General features: G+C 41.2%; 1 protein-coding gene across 3 annotated transcripts in view; it reads left to right on the top strand.

Annotated features, from left to right (window-relative positions):
* Positions 1-3,600: 3,600 nt before the first annotated feature.
* Positions 3,601-24,814, top strand: part of sh3gl3a (SH3-domain GRB2-like 3a) — a 58,323-nt gene continuing 37,109 nt past the window's right edge. For all 3 annotated transcript variants that reach the window (XM_039795970.1, XM_039795971.1, XM_039795969.1), the window contains exon 1: positions 3,601-3,796. In XM_039795970.1, the coding sequence (XP_039651904.1) occupies positions 3,752-3,796 (45 nt within the window). In that variant the 5' untranslated portion in view covers positions 3,601-3,751. The remainder of the gene's footprint in view (positions 3,797-24,814) is intronic.

The raw sequence follows: 24,814 nt of genomic DNA on the forward strand, positions 1-24,814 counted from the left end.
CTGAAGACGGAGGGTTTACATTATTATAAGATGCCATCTGGAAGCATCGCCCAATGTCATCTTCTTGACATAGGCTTTTAGCCTGGTCCTAGTAGACTCTGGTACATTTCATTTGTACAAAGAGTCTGGCCACTCTCCACTGACAAGTGTTACAGTTTTTCTTGATTGCTTTGACACAAAGCAGTCAACTCAAACTCCACATTTTCAAAACAGTTAACACACAGGCCAAAAGGTGGCACTCATAGTCAAAATGACACATTTTGTTTGCAAAAGGCTCTAACCATGCCAAAACATTTAAAATATGCAACGGAAGCAAATTTTGCCTTCAAACAACACAACTTGCAAACAAGTGTATGAGCTCTTCCAATCAACCATTACACAGTGGACAACAAAATACAGAATCAGAAATGCTTTGATGCAAATGTTATTGATTCCATTGATTCTTATTTTCAAACTGTGGCTGAAAACTGATATGCTGTGAATATTACACCAAATACATGTAAGCCAAAATAAAATCTATTAGAGTATAAGAAATTAAGAAAATAAAAATAAAATCTATTACAGTAAAGTATAAACATCTATTACTGTAGAGTATAAGAAATAGCCACTGGACGATGGGTCCACATGGCCTAAAGGCCCGGACACATCAAACCAATAATCGGCCGTTGGACAGTCTGGCGAGATCAGTGACTCGAGTCTGTTCGGTGTTCCGTGCCATCGTCCATCCAAGGGGCCGTTGTCCTTCATTTTGGCCAATTTGACATGTATAATCGGCGGGGCGTGCACTGCCGGCAGTCGGACTCAAATGACCCGTCTGATTGGTAGAGTGCTAACCCGGAAATGGGGAGCGGAATGAAGCGTGACTAGATTCAGCAACTGCATGGCCTATTTCTCGCTTAAAATGTTTTCAGAAACATGTTTTGGTGAACTATTAGTAGTAGTATTAGTACAATATGAGGTGGTATTCTTAACGAGCCGCCATGAAAGTCTGTCTTTGAATTTCCAGAGAAAACAGCCCCACGTGACACGTTCGTCCAATCAGCTGCCGGTTAAATTTTTTGGGCAACAATACAGATTAGCGCCGCCTACTGTTATGGAGACGTATTACGTCTCCTTGTTTTTATCCAAGGCACTTTTTTGACCAACTCGGGGAGACTGATCAGTCCAACTGCCTTTTCTGCCGACGGTCGGCCGTCTGGTTGGTGTGTAAGCAGCTTAACCCTGCAGACTGATTGCTAATTGAAGATTTGCGTGTACGAGTGTCAAACAGGTGGTTCAGTGATTTCATACTGATGTAGGTAGTTTCTAATAGTTAGGGAAAATGTGTCAATCCAATGAGAAAGGGTTAACACATTTGCACGAGATGTCTTCTGCTCTGCTGAGACAGTTGATGATGAAAACCGAGTGGATCCCAGTTCCTTTAAGCAGGTCAAAGCAATCAAAAACTGTAACTTCCTTGTGGGCGGGTACTCTGTTGAAGTTTAAAACTATTGGATCTGCCCAGAGCCACTGCCATAACCAATCGCTAACGTTTGGTCGTGACGTCGGCTTAGCATCGTTAGCCTTAGCCAACTCCTTCACCACTAACGGAGCGAGCTGGAAAAATCTAACTTTTCCCGAACCCCGTGGGGAGGAGGGCCACAACATCATGGCCACCAGCACAACTCAGCAAAGATTGTTCTCGCTCGGGCTTTAACGTCTGGATATTCGGCAGTGTTGCCACAACGGACCGAACGGCATCGCTCACATCTTTCTCCGCCGCCATTACGGAGCTACAACTCAAACTAGCACACAACCTCAACGTCATCGTTTCTCAACCACCCCCTCTGAACGCAGGTTGGACCGGTAAAGATTTGACCGGAGAAAACCCACGAATATAACCCAAACCCAGATGTAGTACTGAAGGAAAATGAAAATTGAGCGGAAGTACGTTGGAGGGCGGAGCCAGGCTAATAGGCTTTGGCATCTTCCGCTGAGACAAAGTCCTTTTCCGCACCTCCATAGCTGATTGGCAGTCGGGCCGGGTAGAAAAGACCGTAGCGGACTCCCTCACTCCCCCGCAGCTGCTCCCTAAGCTCGTTGAAGGCGGCCCGAGCCCGGGCTACCTTGGCAGTATGGTCGGGGAAAACGGACTCACATCTCTCACGGCGGTCCGGCGGTCTTCTCTTGCATGCCGCAAAACATGGAATGCTTGTTTCATTTTGGATCTGAAATTAGAGTTCTTCCTAGTAATAATTTTATTGCAGATATCTGGAATGTTCATTCTGAATAGGAAGAATGACGTTGTGGATATCTGAAATTGAAAGCCCCATACACACGAATGGGAAACGTTGACGTCCTTTGTACTAGTAAGAATGACGTTGTGGATATCTGAAATGACAATTGTAGATAGGGAGAATGTCATTGTGGATATCTGAATTGTTCTTTTTGACTAGGAAGAGTTGAATTATGGATATCTGCATTAAATATCCAGTCTAGCTATTAAATGTTAAAGTTCCCATGACATGGTGCTCTTTGGATGCTTTTATATAGGCCTTAGTGGTCCCCTACTACTGTATCTGAAGTCTCTTTCCCGAAATTCAGCCTTGGTGCTGAATTACAGCCACTAGAGCCAGTCCCACAATGAGCTTTCCTAAGCATGTGCCATTTCTGTGTCTGTATCTATTGAGGAGGAGAATACTTGGCTTGTTGATGCCTTGGATCATTTCTCTCCACCGCGGTTTCCTCCGCACGAGCAGCTGTCAGCCAATGGGCTTCGAGATGTTGCCACATCTCTGCGATTCAGGAAACTCTCCTCCTCCGCAACCGTCCGCCACTCAACAAGTCAAGCAAGATCACGTCGATCCCATTTCGGGTTTTCCCTTTCAAAATAAAACCGTAACTGACAAACGTCTCACAACACAGATGGTCTTAACTGGCAGTGAAAGATAATAGGCTGTTCTGCAGTGGAATGAGGAATACGTAGGCTATAGGCCTTTCCTCCTACACTTGATAAATTAGGCTAAAGAATAAAAAAAATTATAAGAGAAGACTAAGAAGATATTTAGCACACCAAGGCTTTGTAGCCCATGTGTATGTTCATACGATAAAAATGATAAAAGGCCTTTGGACCTTCTATCGAGGCATTCAAGGTTTCTTTTGGAATAGGCCTAGGCTCCTGTGAGCAGAGTCCCTAGGTTATTTGACTTCTCAGAAAGGTTTCAAGAACGTTTTCTAAAGTGGATGCCCCGACTAGTAATTTAGTGGAGGACATATGTGATGAAAAATTCCAACATACTTTAAGAATTCAACCGTCTGAGATGAATACAAAGTTGTTGTTTTTTTAAAGTGGAGTTACAAAAACCACATCACAATGTCACACAACTAAATCCATTGTCTTAAGAATACTGGGAGAAACTTAAGTTGTGACAGTAAAGAATTCTCCCTTATGGACACTGTTTACGTTGTTCATTTTTCATGAAAGGCAATAAAAGTAAATAAATAAAAAGGGTCAAATCGCGGTGAAAAAAGGGTTTAAAAATTGACACTTTTATTTTTTAAGACAGCAAAACAACTTCCGGTTAAGTCGGCCTTCGCTGTCTGAGCTTGACTCACCTCAGGTCTTGCTGCAATCTTGAACGGTAGTGACTGATGAGTGTAGTGTTGTGGAGTCGTCTGGCTGGCTCTGTCTTCAACGTACATTTTACCAGTTTTATTCAGTGTTTAACGGAACATTTCCTCGAGAGGTGAAGCCTTAACACGTCTATCGAAGATGTCTGTGGCCGGACTGAAGAAACAGTTCCACAAAGCCAGTCAGGTATGGAGCCGCCTGTTATTGCTCGTTCATGACAATTGCATTAGATGTGGACCATGTTTGCTGCTAACGGGTAAACGGAATCGGGCTTTCAGGTGATTAGAAAACATTAAAAGTAGCGAACTTTATATTCTTACATGTGACTGTGGTGGATAGTGGCGCAAAATCAGACAATGTTTCGAGGCATTTTAAGCTATCTCTGTGTACCGTTACTTTTTATTCAGATAATTTCGTTTTGTACGAAGACAACGTCACACCAAACTCCGTTGAAAAATCCGAAATTTAAACGTATTCTCGCATATAGGCAAACACACATGCGTTGTTAGGGGTAATTTAAGAGCGTTTACGAAACACTCAAATCTCATGGATATTTCGGCAATGTTATTGACGTATAAATTATTGACCTCGCAAAACACTAACACTTTAATACAATTTCAAATGTTAGATCCTGTTGCCGTTGTTTCCGAGCTAGTATCAGTGGCGGAAAAAGGTGATATCATACTGTCAGGAAAAGCTGTAAACATTTTTTTTTTTTTTTAAATCTTTGTTTATTGAATCTAAATTTTTTTTTTAAATATTTTACCTAGCTTAAAACTTAACATTTTCTGCCGTAGTTTGGCGTGACATTATCTCTATAGGGGAGATAACCGATTCTGAGTCTTTAACGTTACATGTGTGCTTAAGCCTAATTTTACTATAGAACAAGGGTATTACACTAGCTAGCTATCTGTTAGGATTTTATTAAGCTAGTGAGCATTATGTTTTGTACAGATGTCACAGCACATGTCTTACTATCCAAGGGTCTGTTTTGACTGCAAAAGTAGCGGAGCTGTCTTCTGCAGAATAGCAATCAGTGGCGGTTCAACATTGAATTACACCCTGGGCGAGACCCACTTCGAGCCCCCAAAAAAAAAGAAACCACAACAAACTGCACAAACAGTTATATTTTATTATACCATGGTCTGGGTGAATACTCGATTCTGATTGGCTGCAGGGTGTCCATTAAAAAGTGATGTAGGACACCTAGTAAAGGAGTTCTGGTGAAACTGACTGTTTACTGTTCTAAATGAATGCGCTACATTAAATCAATAAGGAAATGTGGATTTATTATTTCCAACTCGTCCTCTGAACACCACAGGATGGCGCTAAAACACACAGGCTGCAAGAAGTAAGTTCTACTGGCCCTCTGGACTGACTTTGTTTCACAGAGAATAACGTTATCTCATATATCTCAGCTCGCTGCGCCGCTGCAGCCAACAGCAACGTTACACATCGCGGATCAAATTCTTCGTAAAAGTCGTTTTATTGTTTTGGGGACAATGACATGGCTGATAGCTAGCTTGTCTTGTTGTTCAATATACTGTCAAATTATTTTTACTGATTGCCAACTGTACACAATGTTATTGACTTTGGATCTTGCTAGCATAGCGTTAGCTTTCTGGCTCGTAGCTAAACTGAAGGGTTCTATCAGCTGAGTGGACTATATAAATATCTCCGGTTGCTAAGGGAGGCAAGTCGTATCTAAGGTTCTTCCTAATTCCTGTTGGAGAGAACAACGTTTGCATTGCATAAGAACCTGATGGATGGGAATGATTGTTCCAGGTATTAGTCAAACCGTCAGCCGTAACCAGGGAAACGGAGTTATTGTTTGGATAAACTTTAGATTTCGATTGTAAAACTAATTAAAATATGAACTAATGTTTTAAAAATATGTTATTTGGGAAGTGACCATGGTATAAGCGGGTTAATGCCCTTCGAGGTGTCCATTGTCAGGTATTAATGGACTATACCTGACAATGGACACCTCGTCGGGCATTAACCCTTACTTATAACATTTTGAAAGGACCAAAGCTGTCTCTTAAAGGAACACGGCGACTTATTGGGACTTTGTCTTATTTACCGTATCCCCCAGAGTTAGATAAGCCCATACATACCCTTCTCATCTCCGTGCGTGTCGTAACTGTCTGACGCACCCACCGCCAGCCTAGCTTAGCACAGGTCCTGGAGGTAACCGGTTCCTATAAGTGACAAAATAAAGCCAGCATTTTCCAATTTACATGTTGTGATTTGTATAGTCACAGCATGTACAAATAACAAGGTCACATGAGAGACAGCCATCTTCTAACCGTATACAAACTGGGAACTATATTAAGTGCCCCCCATGTGTCATGAAAAAATTCCACAACAGGCGGCTGCCCGCTTCGCCCGTGCCAAAAAACGCTACTGATAGCAATAATCCAACTTGTCACGTCTGTCTGCAACACCGTGTAAATTAAAGGCAGGAGGAATGATATGGAGCCATCAGAAACATTGACCCAAACAGGCCTTCTTATAACAACGATTTCACACGGAGGTTGTTACAGTTTTTGCCCGTTGCTTGAACACGTTTTGCAAAACTTGGCTCATTGTGTCAAAACTCTACACACAAGCAAATAAGACACAACACTGGGAAATAAACCATTCACATCTATGTCAAATTGAAACTCTGCTATCAAAACCTAACAATCCTTTGTCAAAATGATACCCACTTGCATCATATGAATACACTTTCAGATCAGCAGCAACACACTAGTCTACTTTATATAAAAAACTGCAGTCTCTTGTTTTCAATGTTTTTATTCAGTTCCACATAGGGCATGTTATCACAACAACCAAAAAATTAAATACTGAATTCAAAATCATTACATTACAGTAGTATATTTTACAGTACAGTAAATTCTGTTAAATCAAAAATAAAACAAACAATACACTACTGTAAACACAGAAAAACACAATTGTGCGCAAGTGGGCTTATGGATCCTGCCGTCTGTTGGGGTCTGGCCACAGGATCTCATCAACATCACAAGCAATGTCTTCTCTCGCTAAGCATCGGGGAAAATATCCCCTTGTGTGCCGAATCCATCCCTGGATTGACCTCACCTCAATGTCTCCGCAGGCCTGTTCCATTGCCTGCAGAAGAGGCATACGGGCATGTGGTTGGCAGTCATATACGCGCCATCTCCAAGCAGAAAAAAATTCCTTTTAGAAATGGCGATTAAGGGGGCAAGTACACAACTTCAAATTGATCATGGTTGGTGAACCAGTTCTGGACCAGAGCAGACCGATGGAAACTAACATATCCCAGAAAACAAAAACCCGGCGCTTTTCCTCCCCCCCTAAAAACCCCACAACAAAAACACAAAAGATTACAAAAAAAAAAATCCTGTGTTGGGCATTATAGGGACCCAGTTTGGCATGATGGTGCAGTAGCCCTCGAAGACTCATGGCAGCACACAATGTGATATTTCCCCCCACTAGGGCTGCCACCTCTTAGTCGATTAGTCGACTAATCGGTTGTTTTGGTCTTAGTCGACTAATCGGTCGTTTTGGTCTTAGTCGACTAATCGGTCATTTTGGTCTTAGTCGACTAAGATTTCTTTAGTTGATAAGTCATTTTTTATGCTTATTCATGCTTAATTTCTCATTCTCAAGAAACTTATGAGCACATTTATGGTAAACACAAGATTTAAAGTGGTGCTTTTGCAGGATTAATTGTGGAGAAACTCAGTTTTACAGATGGTTAATTAACTACATTTATATTGTGCTTTTCTAGTCTTAACCACCTCTCAAAGCGCACAGCTCTGTCAATTAAATCAATTAATCGATTAGTCGACAAAATCGTATAAGTGTTAGTCGACTAAGAATTTCTTTAGTCGAGGACAGCCCTACCCCCCACGCTGCCCCGGGACGTGCACAATTGCCCTTTGGCCAATCATATTACGTCCCCGTCGTCTGTTTTTGCTAAGGTTGAATCCACCCTCGTCAATGTAAATACATTCATGCGGGCAGCTCCATCCATGTCCAAGATTCTCTGTAAAAATAAATACATATTGTGGATGGCTTTACTCATAGCACACACCTACACTACTACACATACAGAACCGACCCACCCCACCACACAGGTTTCTGAATGTATCTATGTGGTACTAATCCAGTGGTACATATTCATCTGTTACTGGACTGCACCTATTCTTTATTGTAAATGTAGCCTAAAGGACTGAAACACTTACCTGTACATATTCATGTCGAAGTTCTTTGACCCTGACACTGTTCCTCTCAAATGGGACCCTGTACAATTGCTTCATGGTCATGTTGTGCTTTACCAAGATGCGTCTGATAGTTGTAATGCTTACTAGATTTATGTTGTTGAATACTTGCCTATCTGCAAGTATTTGTTGCTGTAGCTGGTGGAGACGGATTGCATTGTTTGCTCTGACTAGATTCACTATGGCAAGTTCCTGCTGTTGGGTGAACAGGCGTTGGCGTCCACGCCCAGGTGGTCTTCTAGCCATTCTGTAGAAAAATGCAACCACAAATTGTTCTTGTTTGCTTCTTTTTTACAGTACTGTGTATACTGAACTATGAACTATACTTTACTGTATTTACCATACACAGTACTGAAACATCTCAACACGTTATCACAGTATGTTTCACAAAACTACCACTTTTGTTGGAAAAGGAGCATTAGCCACCCTGGAATACAATACATGTGATACAGTAACGTGATACGGTACAGTACTGTAAATACTCTAGATACAGTCTGAGTAGAGAGTTGAAGACATACCTGTTTTCCAGTTGGAATGTCCTTATTCTGGATGAAACTGTGAAACGGCTTAGATTAGGATGGACTCTCTGCCCAGCTTCCCTCATAGTCAGGCCATGGTTTCTGACATGGTCCACCAAAGTTGCTCTTATGTCATCCAAAATAATGGTCCTTGCATGGCCTCTTCGACCACATCCTCCTCTCTCTCTCTGTCTTCCTCTTCCTCTGCCTCTAGATCTCCATGCCTCCATGCTTGCAAAGTTCTCAAAATGGCTTAACTGAGGCCTTTTTGTAGCTGGCTGATTGGTGTTCAGTTTTGTAAGTAAGTATTTTCAGGTGTGTGTCTACGTCTTTTCAATTAACCAATGTGTGTTGTATTTTGAATAGATGTGTTTTCCCAATGGTACCCTGAGATTTCATTTTTGAACTAAGTGTCTTATGTATGAAATAGTGTGTAGTGTCTAGGAGCAAGTGTGTTGCAGAAAGGAGCAAGTGTGTTACAGAATTGCAACTAAAGTGCAAAGCAGCGTTTTTGTTTAAGGTATGGTTACACTTTGTTTAAGGTATAGTAACAACAACTTCAAGTAATGTTACTTTGGTTTAAGCATGTGTCTATAGTGTTCAAGCAACAGGCAAAAACTGTAATATGCTGTAATCTGGGTAGGGTTGCACGATATTGACTCAATGTGATATTGCGATATCTATTATGAATATTGCGATATCGATATTAATTTCGATATTTTTAAACATATAAAATATTGCGCAACGTGATATTGCGATAACGATATTGAGTCGATATATCTCGCACCCCTAAAAATCTGGGCATGCATCCATTTCTCTGAAATGAACTTTAACGTTACCAGATTGGCATGTTATTCCCACAGCCTCCTGCCACCAAAAATACTTGGTATATAACCATGGTGGGCAGCTGGGAGTAACTGTGAACCAGTTCCAACATTTAGATAACATGTTAATGGAATCAAATGCTGCCTGATGGATCATCTGTTCATCTGAATGAGCAGTGGCTTTTAATGACTGAAAAATGTTTTAAGCTCTGTTTAAATTCGTTAGGAACCTTTGTGGTTAAAGTAAGCGAGCCAGGTGGAAATGGATTGGATTAAACTGGAGTTTGGCATGGGGTTTCCCCCTCACAGGCTTGTTGTTTATTTGTTAGGTGTCCCCTTATCATACATGTCGCCTGCTGATGCATTTGGCCATCGGGCATACAGGGGTTCCGCCACCCGACAACAAAGTATTGTGTTTCAGGTTGAGGTGGGATTGTTTGTTGTGTAGAACTTTAAGATATTGCTGGGTTTTCAGTTTTGTTATTATCATCTCTCTCTTTCTCTCTCCAATAAGATGCATCTATGTGTGGCATGTCCCAAGCAGATACACACTGCTCAGTGGGAATAGAATGGGTGTACAGAAAAGTATTATGCACATCCATAACGTGAAACAGGGTCCTCAGAGAGGGACGAGTAGGTCAAACGTTGCAAAGAAACTCCCACACACTGTGTCTACCTTGCAAAAATAAATTGAATAGCTGGCAACGTTTCGGTACAAGACCATCGTCAGGCAAATGTCGGGTGTTAAATACTGAGGAGCCATCTTTTATAGGAGGTGACTGTTTGTCTGCACCAACATTACACATAAAACAAGGCAACATTACCACACAGTAATGTAGGGGTGTCGAAATTAATCATTGCGTCGACGCATTGCGATGCCGATCTAGATGACTCTGCATGGATGCAGTGACCGACCAAAATTGATTATTGCCTAATTATGTTGAGATATATATATATATATATATATATATCTATCATGATATCAAATAAATTTTGATCGTTGGCAGGATAATCGTAATCGAATCGTGAGACCAGTGGAGATTCACACCCCTACAGTAACGGAAATGTGAATGAATATTATGTAATGTTGCCTTATTTTATGTGGAAGTTGGTGATGGGTGCCAACAGTCTCCAAAGATGGCTTCTCAGCCTGATGACAGGCTAGTACCGAAACATCGCCAGCTATTTCAAGTTAATTTTTGCTAAGTTAGACAGTGTGCGGGAGTTTCTTCGCAGCAATATAACTTTAGAGTGTAGCCAACCCTAACCCTAACGATCAGTACTGGATGGAACAACCATGGATGTATTAAGAGAACTGGATACAGTGTTGGGCGGGAAGCCCTGTACGTTCCAATGAGAGTGCTCAAAAGCGCATAAAGCAAACATGGAGCTCAGATCGTCCGCATTGTTGGCCCATGACGTCACAATGGACACGCAACATGCTCCTTCATGAGCTTCTCTCTCGTGTCTCTTATAAGTGGCGAACTCATGAACTCGCCGTTTTCATTGTCTAAAATGGCTTGGGAACAACGCACAAATATAGCCTTGTCTTGAGCTGGGTGCCATACGAGTCTTAAAGGGACTATAATAAATATTTGTATGTATTTAAATGTTTTGCTTTAAGAAACCCTTTAGCCCCTCTTTCAGCTCATGGTTATGGGTTTACGGTTTGCAACTTTACTGTGTGTTTTATAGAGCTGGGTAACGAATTCAACACTTTTTAGGCACCAACCGAATTGCCTCTAAAGTATCGGAAAATGCCTCATTCAATAGCAAATTTCAATACCTAAGGAGATGAGATTCTGACGGTATCATAACCGTGAAAATATCACGGTTTCACGTATTGCAGATTTCTCAAGTGCACTTTCTGTCCTTTAAGACTCATAAAAAAATAGCTCATACCGCAGGAACAGTATGACAAAAATTTTTAGTGGTTTTAAAACCGTGACTTTTTCAAACCGCGGTATACCTTGAAACCGGTAACCGGCCCATGTCTACTAAGAAGTAGATCTCATCAGGGTCAGTGAGCCAATAAGCATGCAGCATGCTTCTACGAAGATCTAATAGTGCTTGTGATTAGCTGTCCAACGTCACACGTCGTAGAGACACGCACAAAAAAACTCTACGTCACACAGAGACGGCTCACGCAGTAGGAGCTTAAACATAAATGACATGGTTTGTGCCGTAATGTTGTAATTCATTTGTGTTTTATAAAATTGGTATAAAAACAAAGTATCGTTTAGAAACCGGTATTTAAGTCACAGTATTGGTATGGGTACCGGTATCGTCATTCTTTGAACAACACCCAGTCCTAGTGTTTTATAACCTGATCATTACTGGATTCTTGAGTCAATTAAATTTAAATTCAATTATATTTATAGTATCAAATCATAACAAGAGTTATCTCGAGACACTTTACAAATAGAGTAGGTCTAGACCACACTCTATAATTTACAAAGCCCCAACAATTCCAATAATTCCCCCAAGAGCAAGCATTAGCTGTGGCTATTGCGACAGTGGCGAGGAGAAACTCCCTTGGAAGAAACGTTGGCAGACCCAGACTGTCCAGAGTCCAATACTATACCGATATTTGGGAGTTTTGATGAGGATATGCATCAAGCTGATAGTAATTTCTTTAACATTACCACATGACATGTAATCAATCCTGATGCCTTCTTTGAAACATTGTTCTGATCGTAACCGAGATACACACTCACCTTTGTATCTAGCGCTGATGCATTGTGGGGGCAGGGAGAGGGGAGAGTTTCACTAGAGTTACTGTGTAACTAACTAACTCCTCAGCTACTGGGTTTATTACCTAGCATATAGTTACCTTTTAATTAGCTCTGATTAGCCTTTCCCTGTGAAAAACAAAGCTTTATTTTCCCAAGAGCTGTTTTTTTAGTTAAATATTAAATTCTGCATGTTCAATTTCTTTTCACACCTTGCTGTTGGTCAATCCTGGCAGGCTAACAGGCCAGGGCCTGTCTTATCAGATACAAACATGACATGATAATTAGTCACCTAACGATTCCAGCTCCCTATGTGTGACTGTAGACATCCAGACAGACCATGTAGAATTTACAACTTCAGTGGCAATTTTTAGGGGCATTTTAGGCCTTTATTTCCACAGGACCGATGAAGACATGAAAGGGGAGAGAGAGAGAGAGAGAGAGAGAGAGAGAGTGTGATTGGGGAATGACATGCAGCAAAGTGCCACAGGTCAGAGTCGAACCTGCGGCCGCTCTGTATATGTGCGCAGGCCTGCTCTACCAACTGAGCTAACCTGGCCACAGCAATTTTTTTTATTTTTATAGTACCTTTCATTACAAGAAAACACAAAATGCTATATATTAAAAACAGGGTTTTTATGTCCCTTCAATAGAAAACTATAGGCAGGAACATTAGCATAAACAGAAATAAGAATACAGGAACCACTATAACCCCAAAAATACAATTTGACATGATTCTATTTGAATAGTATTAAATATTATACCATGGTCTGGGTGAATACTCGATTCTGATTGGCTGCAGGGTGTCCATAAAAATGTGTCACTAGTCTATCGGTACAACAGTCATGTCATACTCACCGCTCTGCTGCTTTCACTTTCTCTTTAATAGAGAACTACTATTTATGTTTGCATTGCTTCTACTAGGTTTTTGTTGGGATTGCTGTAGAGTTGCCGACAGTGAAAGTACACACTTCCTGCAGATATTTAAAAATAAAAGCCTGCCAAGAAAGTGAGGGATTTTGCACTTTGAGCCCCTGGAAAGCTTATAATGTTAAACATGTGTGCAGGAAGTGTTGAGTTTTATTGACGGAAGTAGGGATGTCCCGATCGGATTGGGATGTATCGCATCGGAGCCGATATGGGCATTTTTTTAATCTGATCGGGTATCGTCAATCACCCTTACCTCACCTTACTCCGATCATTCACATCAGTAAATCCTACACAAATCGAAAGTAGAAGTTGATTTTATTTTTGCGCTGCTCTCTGATGCGCTGAAACTGTTAGAGGCAACAGGAGCATCGCTGCACGTGACGCTAGTTAACACTTCACTCGACAGCAGGTAACGTTAGCCTACCGTTAGCTAGCAGCTGGATTAAACACGGTTAAAGTGCTGACAGCTAAACGGTGTGAAGGGTGTCTGTAGAGGATTCCAACAGCGGGACGTTAAGCAGTGTGCCACTGCCTTTGTCGGAAAAACAACACAGACAGTTCACTTGAAACTAGTAAGTCTTGTGGTGCATTCAAAGTTACTGTACAATACCCTATTACCCTATTTTTTTAAGTATCGGTTCAGGCACCGTTTAGGCACTGGCACCGTTTTAAAAGTATCGTTTTGGCACTGGTATCGAAAAAAAACCAAACCCTAGTTTTACAAAAATTCTAGCTTCACTAAGTTAAATGTATTAGTTATTTTTGTAAACAAAAAACTGGTGTGCAGCTCTGTTATCTAAGCAAAGTATTGGATCAGGACTCTGTATCGTCAGATATTCAATGTTTGAAAAACCGGATCGCCGTACCAAAAAGGCTGATCGGGACATGCCTAGACGGAAGCTTAAAGGAGAATTCCAGTCGATTTCAACACGTAGCTCTGTTGTTTGTGGTCACAGAGTGCTGTCAGTAGCGAGAAAAACGAAAATAATCGGTGTTGCCTACACCGAGTTATGCTCCTGCTACAGTTCGCACCCAGGCGGCTGAAACGGGGCAGGTTTTAAATGTGCTTTTAGCCTCTTAACATGTTTGAGACGTCATTACAAGTGCCTAGCCATGTGAAGTGATTCCTTCTGAGTGAACACAATGAATATGACTGCAGTAGATGTGAAAGAAATGCCTAAAAGTTGTGCTAATCCAGCTAGTGCACATACCTCTGTTTAGTTCCGGTGAAGTCGATTGTCGAACACATACAATCCATTATTCCAAAACGTAATTTTTCCACCAAAAAACGATGGTCACGAATTGCCGTGGTTATGTCCATATTAATGACCATGTAGCAACATAGCTAGGCCGTAGCCTGACATCGCAACTGAGCCTACACAGCTTGAGGCTTAAGGCTTGAGTTTAACAGCGATTGATAAACTGAAAAGTGGAAGTAACTGGAAAATAAAGGATTTAATAAGTCATTTAGAAAAATTTACAGATTGCAATTTAATTTGCAATTATAATATTGATTAGATGTTTTTCTGAAATTCCTCCCAACCCTGCCCCATCCTCAGTAGGACTTCCCTCCACTTGCCTCTGATTAGAACTAACCGAAGAAACACACTAGCTGTGTTTGAAACTGCTCCCTCACTCACTCTCTATTCCCTACGTAGTGTTATACAGTGGAGGCCACTGGTCTTTGTGCGCTATAAAAAATACATGTTGACTGGGAAAAATTGTAATTTGGATGTTATCTACCTGGGCGGGTCTCAATCTACCTGGGCGGTAGGGTTGCACGATATTGACAAAATGTGATATTGCGATATCGATTATGAATATTGCGATATCGATATTAATTTTGATATTTTTAAACATATGTAAAATTACAAAAGTTACGGGAAAACGCATCAAAATAGATTCATAACAAATTAAACAAGTTGTCTTACAACACAAGGTTTATTTCAACTGACGGTCATATTGGACTGGTACGACACGAATAAATAAATAAGGACCATGTCTACAGAATAGGACATGTTTTACTGGTTGTACAGTATAAAATATATAAATAAAGAGAACAGGACACAGCTTTTCTTTCTCTTCTCTGATTCGTTCCGTCTTGTTGTCTCCATCTATTTCTTCACTTACACTGTCATTCTGTTGAAATATGCACACACGTCACGTGGTACGCTCCATAGGGTTTGTCACGTAGTGGCCCCGTGCGCTGACGTGCACTACCATGTGCAAGTGGCACGGTAACTGGCCAATGAAACTGGATCATTATAGCGTTTCAAGCGAGCTCTAAATCAAACACAACTAAGCCACACAGCCAACGGACGGGACGCAGCACTCCACAAAATAAACAAAATATTGCGACACTTTTGATATATTACAATAACAATATTGAGTCGATATATCTTGCACCCCTCAACATAATATTGCGCAACGTGACCCCTACTGGGTGGTGCGCCCAAGGTGAACCTGTGTTTGGGAAACACTGTATAGTGAATTAAATTAACCGGGGAGAATTGGAACACCACTACAATATGGCGAGCACACTATATAGTGCACTATATAGGGAACGGTTTACCAACACAGCTAATATCTCGTTGGATATAGAAATTCCCAGACTAAATACTATCAGTTATCTGCGTATAGAGTGCTGGCATTGGTAATGACCTTAGAGCAGCGTCTGGGTTAATCATGGATCAGGCCAAGCATCAGACATATATATTATCTGATTCAGAGTATCAGTCTCCTGTTGCCTCCCAACAGAGAGGAAACCTCATGTTGGCCATCTGGGCTCATACGCAGGAGAATATGGACGTCATTATTCATCTCGCAAAGTCACTCCTGTGTGAGCTAAATGTCAAGCTGCCACTTCCTGTTTGTGTGTCGGTCTGTGCTCCGCGTGGTTGCAGTGTGTGATTCCCCCTCCACACTTTGATCGGTGTGATTGTACATTGAACTAGACATGCAGTCTCTCTCTCACAGCCCTGTTTTCAGGAGACAGCATGGAGGGCAGGTCTCCAACACAGGGACGTTCTCCACTCTCACTTGTGAAACGAAAAAGAGCTGCAAAGATTAGTCGATCAACCGATTAGTTGTCAGCTAATCAACTAATCGCCAACTATTTTGATAATCGATTGATCCCTTTGAGTCATTTTTGAATGGAAAAAAGTAAAAAAAATTATATATATATATATTATAAATGTGAATATTTTCTAGTTTCTTCTCTCCTCTGTGACAGTAATAATATATTTGAGTTGTGGACAAAACAAGGCATTTGAGGATGTCGTCTTGGGCTTTGGGAAACACCGATCCACATTTTTCACCATTTTCGGACATTTTAGAGACCAAACAACTAATCCATTCATCCAGAAAATACTCGACAGATTAATCAACAGTGAAAATAATCGAAATACAGGTTTTTCCTTTTGTGGGCAGTGATTTCACATATAAACGTGTACAGTATTTTCTACCTGATTATTTTTTTTTTCCTGGTACCTTCTTTGATCTCCTTGTTGTTCTCTGAGTCATACAGCGATGAGCAGCCAAAGCCCCGGCTGTAAAACAATTCAGAGCGTTTCTAACATTGACCTCACCCGCAGTGGTTTCCTGCTACTGGAAACACAGGGAGAAACTTTCTGAAAATAACAACCAGACTGTCCCAATCACACTTAATCACCCACTGCAAAAAAAAAAACAAGAAGCAAAAATATCAGTTTTTAGAACTACGTGTAGCCTTTTCATCTATGTCGAAAATACTGTTTGGTATTTTCACCTGCTTCCTGAAGGGGAAAAGTAGAGACCGGGGCTGAGAGATGTAGAAATCTCTCTGAACCAGCAATAGATAACTGGGAAGGGAAGCACTGTCGCTTCCTGTTTATTTCAACCATATCAGATTTTTTTTTTCTCCACTGTTATTGGAAAAAGGAGCAAGGGGAACGTAGGGGGAATATAATCGCTGGCCTTTTTAGATAAACCAACGCTAATTTTTCGAAGTGTGCATTGTTCCTCGCCCTCTAAGTCAACACTGGTTGGCTGAGAGAATCCAGGAAACTGTTTTCTGTGGGTGGGGTCTTTAAGTTAGGGCTGCAACTACTACAACTATTTTCATTATGTGTTAATCTGTTGGGTAGTTTTTGGATTCACCAATCAATCTTTTAGTGTTTGAAATGTTAGAAAATACCCGAAAGAAATGACCACCACCTTTTTACCAGAGACCAAGTTGACATCTTAACCCCCAAATTTGACCCGTTTTCTAAATGTCTAGAAAAATGGGTTTCGTTTTAACTACCTAATTTTGATTAGCGTGAGGCTATTTGCACCCCTGGTGCAATTAGAAATGAATGCTATTCGTACCCCGCCGGAGCACACACCAATGTGTTCCATTAATACCCCGTCTGGTACAAATATCAATGTATGTACATGTGCAATGTGCATTTACAGTACCTTGGCATATATTCACACAGTTATCCATATTACTCATGTATTACACCTTTTTGGAATATTATCGTTGCAGTGTCCAATATTTCGCACACAGAGAGACGCTAATACATACACTTGCGTGGGCCGTGATATTTTTTTACAGGGTGGTAGGGGAAGATTCATGAATTTTCATTAGGGAACTCATCCCTGATTGGCTCGCCCTGACATTCTTACCCTAACCATAACCAATCCCACTCCTCTTGCCTAAACCTAACCAACCCAACCAGAGCAGGCAACGAGTACTAGCCATTCAGGGATGAGTCACCTAATGATTATTCATGAGTCTTCCCCTACCACCCTGTAAAAAAATTTCGCGCTTGAGGCCCCTGACTTGCGCAATGGCATGCAAATTATCCAATCCAAAATGAAAAAGACAAGATCACCTCACCGGGGAATCGAACTCCAGACTCCCTGGCCAAAGCTCAGTGTTCTAACCACTCACCTAGCAGTTCTTACAGAATGTTGTACAACTGTTTACCACTTGGTGTCTTCAAGCCTCGGTTGCTAGGTAACCATACTGTATACAAAAAATAGGTACTAACTAACAAACTAACGGTTGTATGCTTTCACTTCAGACAGAAAGCGCAACTGTAGTATCCATTTTCTGCTAGAAATTCAATTGTTATAAACTTTAGAGACAAAACTTTCCTAATATGCCAGTTTCTGCTGTCATGGAAGATGAACGTCCGCCATGATTTCGGTGCACGCGAGCAACGTCTTTTTGTTGTTACGTCACAGGGTGTGAATAGCTCAGCTGTGTGACCGAGGCTATTCGTACCGAGTGTGCAAACAGACACTCCGTTTTTATTACCCAAAAATAACATGGATGATTTGCAAGTACAACAAAATATCTATACTTTCATAGAATTGTGTGTTTTGTTCAATTTTTTTGCATTTGAAAAAAAAAAAACATTATCGACTGAACGTTGACATGTATGTCATTCTGTGATTATCCTTCCTTTAATATTAGTAAAAAATAAAATCATAATTTCTGCTTTTTAACTCAAGAATAAGCTATAATTTCCTATATGGTTTATTGACCATGAATTCCAAAAATAAGTGTTAATCTAGTAATGACTTGGTGTTAATGGTGTTTATACATGGTAGTGAAAAGAGGCGTTAAATGTCAAAGTGCCAAAAACATTGAAAAAAGCACCAAAAGAGACGAAAAACGTTGGAAAAAGGGATTTTCAGTTTTGACCCAAGAGGACGATGCATGGTCGAATGGAAGACAACACAAGGTTTAAAGGTCCCATGACATGCTGCTTTTTGGATGCTTTTATATAGACCTTAGTGGTCCCCTAATACTGTATCTGAAGTCTCTTTTATATAGACCTTAGTGGTCCCCTAATACTGTATCTGAAGTCTCTTTTGTATAGACCTTAGTGGTCCCCTAATACTGTATCTGAAGTCTCTCTCCCAAAATTCAGCCTTGATGCAGAATTACAGCCACTAGAGCCAGTCACACAATGAGCTTTCCTTAGTATGTGCCATTTCTGTGTCTGTAGCTATTGAGGAGGAGGGTGGAGGGTGGGGGTGTGGCCTTGACCAACTGCCTCTTTGCCCGTTTGAAAGCCATGATGTCTCTCTCATGGGTGGGCCAAATTCTGTGGGCGGGCAAAGCAGAGAAAGGGGAGGTAACCTTGCTCCTAATGACCTCATAAGGAGAAGATTCCAGATCGGCCCATCTGAGCTTTCATTTTCTCAAAGGCAGAGCAGGATACATAGGGCTCGGTTTAAACCTATCACCATTTCTAGAAACTAGGGGACCATAGGCAGGCTGGGGGAACGCATATTAAAGGAATATTTCACCGCTGGAAAGCTGAATATATCTTTAAATTGGGTCACTTATGTAGTAGAAATGTGAAAAAAAAATTGAAATTGGTGCCTTCTAGGCCGAGAAAAGCCAGAAAATGTGTTTTGGTCTTATATGGATGAAAAACACCAAATCCCAGAATGCACCTGCTTCGTTGCTTTGAGTCCACTCCCAAGCCACGCCTACCGCTTGACAGACCGACAGAGGCATTCAACTCAACTCAAGCGTGTTTTATTGTCATTTCAACCATATACACGAAACAACGTTTCATCGTGACTCAAGTGGTGTTACACATTTAACATATATAAAAACGACATTATATAAAAACGACATCGGAAACAGGCTACATTTAGTACACACACTTTATAGGCTCCGTAAAGTTCAGCTAACGCATTCTAGCATTAGCGCTTGGTGGGCTGTAAACACCGAGCATAAACACAGCCGTGAATTAGTGTGTAATGTAGAATGGTCGGCATTTAACAGTCACAAACTCCACCAGCAGTTAGCAGTTAAATAGATACAAATCACCACATTTTCTGCGCCACATCGGTGTTTTACCTGGCGACAGAGCATCTCTAGCTCGGAGGGCTAGCAGGCCTGGTAGCTGGACAGTCCGGTACACTATTCAGGCAGGTTTCCACAACAACAAAAACACGGCAGTCTCTGAACTCACGTTGGGAGTGTCGTTGAAGTTGGATGTAGTCCAGTTTGTGGTCTAAATGAGCGGACACTTGCAAGCAGGATCCGTAAAGTTCAGCTAACGCATACTAGCATTGGTGTAGCTAAACACAGAGTATAAACACAGCCGTGAATTAGCGTGGAATGTCGAATGGTCGGCATTTAACAGTCACAAGCTCCACCAGCAGTTAGCAGTAGCTAGTTGGATTTTATTTCTACACCAGTCCGTTTAACACAGCCCACCTCCACGGGCCGGCGAGAGCAGCCTGGTAGCTGGATAGTCCCGGTTCCGGTACACTGTTGTTCAGGCATGTTTCCACAACAACAAAAACACAGCAGTCACTGAACTCACGTTGGGATTTTCGTTGAAGGAGGATGTAGTCCAGCTTGTTGTTTAATGAGCAGACACTTGCAAGCAGGATGGCTGGGACAGGTGGACAGCTAGCGTTAGCTTTCCACCTAGCCGATGAGGATGTCCCCTAGCCGGCTAGCGGCATTGAGCGACACCGCTGGTCTCCGTGCAGGCGAAGCTCACGTAGTGTGCCGAGTATTGCGTCTGTAATAACGTTTCCTCCATATTCTCCGATCTGTACCGATGTATCCCGGTGGTACACACGTCCGGTAGTTTGAATGCAGATAATTGTTGTAAATGTTTTCTGCTGAAAACCGAAAGCCTGTTTAGCGAAGATTCAAGATGGCTGACAGTCGTTTTCATTCGGAATACCTCGGCCAGACTCGGCAGTCCAACCCCCTGTGGGCGTGTTGAAAACATACGGAAGTAGATCCTACTACTGGCTGTAGTCCTTTGCCTCTGGCCCAAAAATCTTCCAATGACGCAAAAATCATCATTTTACATCATCGGAAGATTTTTTCCAGGCCCCAAACGCTGAAATCTCTTGTCTCAGGGGGACATGAGGGAGTGAGGCACGGTCATTCAGAAATACTATCGGGTTTCTACTGATACAAAGCTGAATGCTAAATCGGTGAAGTATCCCTTTAATGTTAAAAACCTCATAAAGGGAAATTGTGATGCCATGGGACCTTTAAGATGTCTTAATTGTCCAGCCAGCAGTCCAAAACCCAATATTCAGGTTAGTAACAATAGAAAATGGAGAAAATTCCGGCAATTCCTCACACATGAGAAGCTGGAGCTAGAGAATGTCTGTCACTCATGCTTAAAAAAATACTTGTTGCTTTATCAAAATTGCTGTGCAATAATTAAAAATATGACAAAGGATGAACAAAAGATGGACAACTGCGGTAAGTGTTGGCAACTTTTTTCCAATGAAAGTAGCAAGCACTAACTCCAAAAGCCGAGTCTGTTTTTTTTTTGTTTTTTTTACAGATTTTGGTAGTGTATATGACAAAAGAATGAAATTAAAATAGCCCACTTAAAAGCATAGGTATAAAAAAGGAAGCAAATATGTGTTTATATTAGGGGTGGGGAAGAAAATCTAAAAGCGCATGTATATTGACATTTTTTTCATTTTTTTTTGCTACAGCTTTTAAAATTGATTCTTTTCCCTAGAATCAATATTTAAATTTTTTACCAATGATTGACCTAAATATGTTCTGTTCATACTAGAAGTGTAAGGAAAAGTAAGTCGCAATACTCAATACTATCGAATCACAATACATGAAAAGCGCTATATAAATCCAATCGGCACCCATGCACAGTATCGTGAAAGAATCGAATCTGGACAAAAAGCATATAGTCCCGGCCCTAGTTTATACTGTATACCATCTTGCATTTTTCGGGTCACTTCATATTGTAAATTGGATAATACTTACATTGAAGATATGAACAGTCATTCTAAAAAGATAAAAGATGACTCATATGAATTGAGTGTGACTGTGAATGTGAGAAGGTGCAATTACGTTTCTGCATTAGTTTGTGCTTGTGGTCTGGCACTGTGGTGAGTCCGGTGACACATGCAGGAGACCTGGAGATTAGCTGAGGGCCCGATCTGCCCTGCCTCTATCTGGGACTTGATAACGTCACTGTTGTTGTTTCGGACCCACTGCTCAGTTTACTGGCCAAAGTCCACAGTACAGGTGGAACCCACTGGAGCTGTGTGACTAATGCTCCTGACATGTCACACACAGGAATGGGAGTCAGTCTCATACAAACCTGCAGTTACCCAATGTCTCTGTCCTCTACTCCACTTCCTCTAAGTCAACTTGAAATGAATGTAGTCACGAATAATTCCTTAGAAACTGCGACAGTTTCACTTTTTCTGCGTGTCTACAGCTTTTGATAAATCTTTGAAATGGCTTAAATCATATAATCACAACTAGAAAACCTTTTGAGTTTACACAATGTTAACAAATGGCAGGGTGCCCTGGTGGTCTAAGGGTTTAGAGGTGCTGACCATGTAATGGCAACGTCCCTGATATGAGTCCGGCTGGAAACATTTGTTGCATGTCATTCCACATCTGTCAAAGGCACCAATCGCTGCGTAAAACTTCACGGATTGTTTGTTTCAGAAAGTCTTTATTTTATAAATTTTTTTACCTTCTGACTGCTGGACTGCTGATATGTGATGTGTGCGCTATATTGTGTTGTGTTGCTGAGCATGTGAACTGTACACGCGAAATGTGAACTGTGTTGTGTCGTTGCGTATATGGATTGTACGCACTGATGTTCTGCACTAATGAAGTTCCTGATAGATACGTAAAGTTCAATGAATTGGATTGCGTTACAAAAATTGTTAGATGCAACCGCCTTGGGTTCTGCCGTCATACTGAAGCTTTTAGTCAAGCAGCGTATAAGGTTAAAACCCCAACTCCCTATCAGTGATCCTGTTAAAGTGGCTCAGGGTGCTGTACGTGTGTGCTGTCGCGTGCATGCACGCAACGTCCATTGTCTTCTCCGTGCAGTAGCAACATGTTATTGATGTAATCTATGTACGCCTGCAGCCTGCCACAGAAACACAACTCCACTAGACAGAGATACAGCTGACACCTCGGAGGAAGGACTCTATCCATCTTTAATGACGGGGTGATGGAGGGACCGGAGCCACAGTCGCCTGGAGGTCTGGCAGGCAGCCTGTCGGCTCATTAACTTTTCAGCAGCTCATCATTTTGTGACGTGGTTATGTTTTCCAGCTGACCAGCAGCTGGTACATGATATACAGAAACAGGGTGTCCTCTGGGAGGATTTCCTAAAAGAGGGAAATATGATACCAGTAGCTTTTCTCTTCCACTGACGAAAGACTTTGTTTCTTTTAAAGTGCCTAGAATGTTACAGTTTATCTCGTGGTTTCATGTTTAAAGCTATAGTGTGTAGTTTCTGTCTCCCCCATGAGGACTTCTAAGTAATGACAACAACACTGTCGGCGCGTCCACATCATACAACCCCCCCTCCTCTACACAGTTGATAGTAGCCAAGGAGGACACAGAGGATTAAACAAACATGATGGACATAAGAGGTAATTATCTTCACTGGAGTTTCTGCACGGAAAAGTCACCGGACGCCAAAAATCTTCTAAACATAGCCATACTGAGAAATACAGAGTGAGTTATGTGCAGCTTAATTTGGCAATCGCTTGAATGTAACGGACGTTCATCAATATAAATAAAGTCACACACTAAAGCTATAAGTGTTTTATGGAGAAAAAAACCCAAAATTGTATTTAAATTTTTTTATTTGTACTTGACATAAATTACATTTGTGCAACACATCATTTTTTTTAAGAAAATCTATGGAGAACTACTTTAGAAAGATTAGTACTTTAGAGTGCACAGCCTTATGCAATGCATTACTTATTTATTTATTTATTTATATATGAGTTCGTATTTGTACCTTATCTGTGAATTGTCTTTTTATGTGCTACTCTTCCTGTCTTTTAATTGCCCCTAGGGGTTAAATAAAGTTGTTTGAATTGGATTGTAACTATTATTACAATCCTTAATGTTACACTAGTAACAGTGCGGTGGAAATCCTATAGCATGCAAATGGTAGCTGACGTCTTCGTCACATTGAAAAAGCATTTGTGGGAAACTTTTGCACAAATAATCAGTTGGGACTCATTTGTGGAAATGACATTGCGGCTGGCATGAGATACAGATTGTGGTGGACATGGAACAATGAAGTGTAGAACCAGGGAGTAATGGCTTAAAAAGCAGTGGGAGAAGGTGGGTGCATCAATCAGAAAACAGACCCAGACCAAATTTGTTTCTGGTTAAGAGCACCTGATAGAAAGGTTACTTTTCATGCTCTTCAGGAAAAATAGAAATACAGAGGAAATGAGCTAGGGCAGAAAGGATCATGGGTATGGATGGAATGTGTTCCATAGCAGTGTCCATTGTGGATCCATTTCCAAAGTTAGGCTACATCTACATTGCTACGTTTTGGTTTTTAATCAGAGTTTTGAGCCACCAGCCATCTCCGTGCACCAAGTGTTTTTTGCTCCAGTAGAAGAACTAATCTCCGTTTAAACTAACACGCCCAAACCAAAATATCTCATCAACATTCTCGTATACTGTACTTGCCATGGTAACATTAGTAGCTTAAGTCTCAGAGACCGAATGTCTCTGGTTTAGGGGCTCGGAAAGGCCAGAGCTGGGGGAATGAGAGGGGGAAACGTAGTAAAAGATGTTCCTTTTAAAACCAACACGTAGCAACGTAAATGTAGCCTTAGTAGAATACCTGGATCTGTTCACCTCCAACTTATCTCTTAGTAAATCTTTTAGTTTGTAAGCTCATCTTTTATGAGCAAAGATCAAACATTGAGGCTATAGGTTTCCCATTTTAACCTGTGACTGTTGCTTTCGCTGGTGGAAATGACAAACTTTGCTTGCAGACTTTATCAGGTGAAGCTAATTAATTGTAATTCCATAAGTAAGTAAGTAACAACAATCTTTTGACAGTTTTTCGTCGTTGCGCTCTGTGAAGCTGCCAATAGGTGACTGTGAGCCGGCTACAGGCACTGCCAGATGACAGGTTTTTTCAGGGGCCGTGGT

This window comes from Perca fluviatilis, chromosome 3 (assembly GCF_010015445.1).
Source record: "Perca fluviatilis chromosome 3, GENO_Pfluv_1.0, whole genome shotgun sequence".
Classification (NCBI taxonomy): Eukaryota; Metazoa; Chordata; class Actinopteri; order Perciformes; family Percidae; genus Perca; species Perca fluviatilis.